The sequence below is a fragment of the Mandrillus leucophaeus genome, unplaced genomic scaffold (assembly GCF_000951045.1).
Source record: "Mandrillus leucophaeus isolate KB7577 unplaced genomic scaffold, Mleu.le_1.0 Scaffold8, whole genome shotgun sequence".
NCBI classification, from domain to species: Eukaryota; Metazoa; Chordata; class Mammalia; order Primates; family Cercopithecidae; genus Mandrillus; species Mandrillus leucophaeus.
In genome coordinates, this window is record NW_012108696.1 from 918,981 (window position 1) to 924,276 (window position 5,296).

General features: G+C 59.7%; 1 protein-coding gene across 1 annotated transcript in view; it reads right to left on the reverse strand.

Moving 5' to 3' along the window:
• Nucleotides 1-5,296, reverse strand: part of PIP5K1C (phosphatidylinositol-4-phosphate 5-kinase, type I, gamma) — a 34,113-nt gene that overhangs the window by 27,739 nt on the left and 1,078 nt on the right. The window contains exons 2-3 of the mRNA XM_011967455.1: nucleotides 3,449-3,541; nucleotides 444-574 (exon numbers count right to left, since the gene is read on the reverse strand). Coding sequence (XP_011822845.1) covers nucleotides 444-574; nucleotides 3,449-3,532 — 215 coding nt within the window. The 5' untranslated portion in view covers nucleotides 3,533-3,541. The remainder of the gene's footprint in view (nucleotides 1-443; nucleotides 575-3,448; nucleotides 3,542-5,296) is intronic.

The window sequence follows — 5,296 nt, forward strand, 5'->3', positions numbered from 1 at the left end:
CACTGCAAGCTCCACCTCCCAGGTTTACGCCATTCTCCTGCCTCAGCCTCCCGAGTAGCTGGGACTACAGGCGCCCGCCACCTCGCCTGGCTAGGTTTTTTTTTGTATTTTTTAATAGAGACGGGGTTTCACCGTGTTAGCCAGAGGGTCTTGATCTCCTGACCTCGTGATCCGCCCGTCTCAGCCTCCCAAAGTGCTGGGATTACAGGCTTGAGCCACCGCGCCTGGCCTCTTTTTCCTGTTCTTAAACTGCTTTTACACTGGGTCTCTGATTTAGCAGCAAACCAATGTCCTGGCGGACAGAGGGCCAGAGCTCAAGGCCAAGGAGGCGCCAGGAGGGGCCAGGTGCTGCTTTCAGCAGAGAAGGGCGCTCAGGACGGGCCACTCCGTATCACAGCCATGCGTGTGCCGGGTGAGGCCTGAGGCTCCGGGGCCCAGCCCACCTGGGGAAGAAGATGCTCTCCACCACGTAGAAGTCCTGCATGAGCACATCGCGCTCGGGCTTGGAGCTCAGGTGGCCTACAGTGTAGCCGATGCCCAGCTGGATGGCGCCCTTCAGGGTAGAGGAGGTGGTCTGCGGGGAGACCAGAGCGTCAGGGTCCCCGGCTGCTCCCCGCGCCGCCCTGCACCCGCTGTGTGCACCAGGGGGTGGAGACCGTGTCCAGCTGCAGCTCGGGACCCCGCACCTGCCAACCCCCTCCCGGTGGCCCCCGGGGTCGCCTGTCCTGCGGCTGTTGAGCCATGGACATCAGGCCGGGGGGTGAAGCCACCCTCCCTTGGGCCACACAGCCAGGACAGGGCTTGGCTGTGACTGCTGCACCGCGTCACTCAGCCCTCCAGTCCTGTTGGCTAGCTAGGTTCTAGAAGGTTCTCACATTTTGAAACAGCTCCAACTTAGCAAGGGTTGGTTCACTGTCAGGGTTTGTTTTTAGGGGGTACCGTTTACAGCGAGATGCCCAGATCACTTTCACGTCTTCAGATGCGGGTTCCTGCTGGCTGCTTTCTAAGTAATGCACATGGTCACACTGGGCAACCCATATGGCCTCTCTGTGCCTCAGTTTCCCTGCCTGTAGACAGGGACGGGTACAATGGTTCTGGCCCTCTTGGGAACATGGTGTCAGCTGCTGTTATTATTATTTTTGTTTATTTTTTGAGACAGGCTCTTGCTCTGTCACCCAGGCTGGAGTGCAGTGGCGCGATCTCAGCTCACTGTAAGCTCCACCTCCCGGGTTCACACCATTCTCCTGCCTCAGCCTCCCAAGTAGCTGGGACCACAGGCGCCCGCCACCACGCCTGGCTAATTTTTTGTATTTTTAGTACAGACGGGGTTTCACCATGTTAGCCAGGATGGTCTTGATCTCCTGACCTCGTGCTCCGCCCGCTTCGGCCTCCCAAAGTGCTGGGATTACAGGCGTGAGCCACCGCGCCTGGCCGTTATTTATTTATTTTTTTTGAGACAGAGTCTTGCTCTGTTGCCCAGGCTGGAGTGCAGTGGGGCGATCTCGGCTCACTGCAGCCTACACCTCTCAGGTTCAAGTTATTCTCTGCCTCAGCCTCCCGAGTAGCTGGGATTACAGGCACGTGCCACCACACCTGACTAATAATTTTTTTGTATTTTTAGTAGAGACAAGGTTGCGCCATGCTGCCCAGGCTGGTCTCCAACTCCTGACCTCAGGATCCTCCCGCCTCAGCCTCCCAAAGTGCTGGAATTCCAGGCGTGAGCCACTGCGCCCTGCCAGCTGCTGTTGTATTTGCCACCAGCATTGTCAGCATTATTCTCACTGTGTGCTCTCGGGGCCATGTTCACGTCAGCCCTGGGAAGCCGGACCATACCTCTGGTCTCTAACTCTGGCCTCCAGTTCTCCTGTCGCAGGTGCGAGGGGGCAGGGAGGGAGGTCGGGAGTTGGTTTCTGCCACTGCCCAGGTTCGATCGCTGCCTCCCTCCTAAACTACACTCTGGGTGGTGGGGGTCTGGCCTGCACGTTCACCTCCCCGAGATGTCACGGACAGAACAGACATGTGCCCGGAGATAACGTACAAATGGCCCTGAAGCCCGCAAAGACGCTCCATGTCACTGGGTACCAAGGGAAAGCAAATCAAACCACAGGGAGGCCGTGCGTGGTGGCTCACGCCTGGAATCCCGGCTACTCGGGAGGCCAGGGTGGGAAGATCGCCTGAGCCTAGGAGTTCGAGACCAGCCTGGGCAACGTGGCAAAACCCCTGTCTCTACAAAAACAAACAAACAAAAAAACACCTTGAAGAGACACCACCTCACACCCACCCACGAGGACGCCAGAATCAGAGACAACAATCACGAGGGCTGGTGAGGATGCGGGGACACCGGGCCTCAGTCACCGCTGCTGGGCGTGGAAAATGGTACAGCGGCTGCGGAGAACAGTGTGCAAGTTCCTCAAAAGTGACACTGAGTTACATGTGACTTGGCAATTCTGCTCCTGGGTGTCTGCCCAAGACAAACGAACACACATATCCACACACAGACTCACACACACGTGTCCTCAGCAGCACAATTCACAACGGCCAGGAGTGTGAACCACGCCAGCGTCCACGACGCAGCAAAGGACAAGCGCAGCACGGGCGCCCCACGTGCCAGAACACGACTCAGCCGTGAACAGGAGCGAGGCTCTGCCGCGGGCCCCAGCGCGAACGAACCCTGAGGACGCCACGCTCAGTGAGAGACGCCAGACACAGAAAGCCACACAGTGTGTGATTCTATTTCCATGAAACGCCCAGGACAGGCCAATCCACAGCGGCAGGAAAGGGATGCGGGGTGCCGGGGCTGGGAGTGGGGGATGGGGGGCGACTGCTAATGGGGACAGGGTTGCTATTTGAGCTGATGGAATGTTCTGGAATTAGAGGTGATGGCTGCACAACTCTGCAAATGCACTAAAAGTCACTTACTGCACACTTTAAAGGCTGAATTGTACAGTATATGAATCACATCTCAGTCAAACAGTTATTTTTGAAAAAACAAGCCCTAGGTGGAGGTGGGAACAGAGCGGGGGTCAGGCTTCCTACCAACATGGTGTGAGCCAGACACATCAGAGTGTCCCGTCCACCGCCCGAGGTGGTGACGGGGCCCGTAACCCCTCTCCCTCACCAGGGCCGAGAGCCCAGGCTCTGCCCAAGGTTTCGAGGACTCAGAGCCGGGCAGACACTGCAGCCAGGCTGAGCCACGGAGCACACTGCCCAGCATTGCAGCCAGGCTGAGCCACGGAGCACACTGCCCAGCCGCCCGGCAAGGACAGCAAACAGCGGGGCCTCGTCCAGGACTGAGGACTCGAGTCTCTGCCCTACACAGCCCACACCTGTCCCTGTGCAGACCCTGGTTTGTGTCGGGGGTGACGGGCCCCATCGATGGTACCAGTGGGAACTCCCGCCCCTCCGCTCCCTCCCGTTCCCCCCAGCCAGCTAAGGGGAGCCGAGGAACCTTCTTGTAGGTGGTTTCGCCAGATGCGTCCACACCTCGATGGCCCAACTTCTTCCCATGGCCAGGGCCCGGCTGTGCCGTCATCGACAGGGCCTGGGAAGAGGAAGCAGGAAGCGTTAACTCCGTGAGGAGCACACCCACCGGGGCAGGGTGTGCTCTGAAACCCTGGGAAGAAAGAGTTTAGTTGTTGGGCCCAGCAGGGGTGCACAGGGCAGGGGGCAGGGCCGGGCAACTCCGAGATGCAGCAGGAGGTCCCTCACCCACGGGCGCCTAGTGGGCTGGCTGGGGCCCCTCAGTGTCCCACGCTGGACACCCAGAAGCGCTCACTCTGTGGTGGAGACCTCTGGGTCCTCAAGAAGGGAAAGAGGATTGGGCAGCCCCAGCCCCCTAACTTCAGGGTCTCCCCCAGGTGCTGTGGACACTGGGGCTGGACTGTTCTTTGGGGTGCTGAGCAGCATCCCTGGCCTCCACCCACTCCATCCCAGGAGCACCTCCCAGTTGTGACAACCACAGATGTCCCCACACAACTCTGCGAATGTACCAAAAGTCATTTACTGCACATTTCAGAGGGTGAGCTGTATAGCATGTGAGTCACATCTCAGTAAAGTGGGTATTTTTTAAAAACAGGACTGCGGGCGCCTGTAGTCCCAGCTACTCGGGAGGCTGAGGCAGGAGAATGGTGTGGACCCGGGAGGCGGAGCTTACAGTGAGCCGAGATTGAGCCACTGCACTCCAGCCTGGGCGACAGAGCGAGACTCCATCTCAAACAAAAGCAAAAACAAAAACAAAAACAAAAAAACAGGACTGAGGTGGGGGTGGGAACAGAGCGGGGGTCAGGCTTCCTGCCAACACGGTGTGAGCCAGGCCAGCCTCAGAGCGTCCCATCCACCACCTGAGGTGCTGGTGGGAGTCGTAACCCCTCTTCCTCACCAGGGCCCCTAACTGTGAGACCCCTGGGCTGGAAGGATTGTAAAGAGCATCTCGTCCTTGAGGGAGACGGTCTCACTGGCCAGGGTCAGGCCCGGCTCCTACAAGCTGTCGGGCAGCGCAGGCGTCCCAGCACATGGATGAGCTGCCGACCCCAGGGGGCCTCAGCCTGCTACCCTCGTGGGAGCCTGAAGGGACACAGAGGCCAACCAAGGAGAACAGCCCCGCCTGGCACCATCATATAAGGAGCACCACTGCGTTTGCTAGGAGAGGCCACGGACCCTCCACTGGCCAGACCCCATCCCACTGAGACGCTCCTGCGGCCCTGACCCCTGCCCTGCCCTCCCTCGGCAGCCGACGCTGCTCAGCCATGTTCCATGCATTCTCCTGGGCGGCCACCAGGGGGCAGACTCTCCCCAGTAATTCATCCCGCCACCCGCGCCACCCTCCACACTGCCCCCAGGCCGGGGGACTCTGAAGAAGGATCCCAGGGTCCCAGGCCTGGTGGACAAAGCCCTCCCAGCTCTGGCTATGGACGCAGGGCCCAAGGGCGGCCCAGGTGGGGCGGGTGCCTTGGGGACTCCTCCTGGAAATGGGGCTCAGGATACAGGTGCCCTGAGGACTGCAAGCGGGAAATCAGGAGATGCAGCAGCTCGAGCGCCCTCGGGGGACGGCCCACCCCACCGCGCCCACTGGGGCTGGGAAAAAGGCCACTAGGTGCCACGGGGCTGGCAGAAGCTGCAAAGGCAGGGCCACTGTGCAGAGAAAGCTCTCCGGAGGAGAGAGGCAGCAATGACAGGGCATGGAAAGGACCCATCTACACGCACATGTGCACACACACAGGCAAACATGCACACAAGCAAACACACGTGCACCCGTGCACACAGGCAAACATGCACACAAGCAAACACACGTGCACGC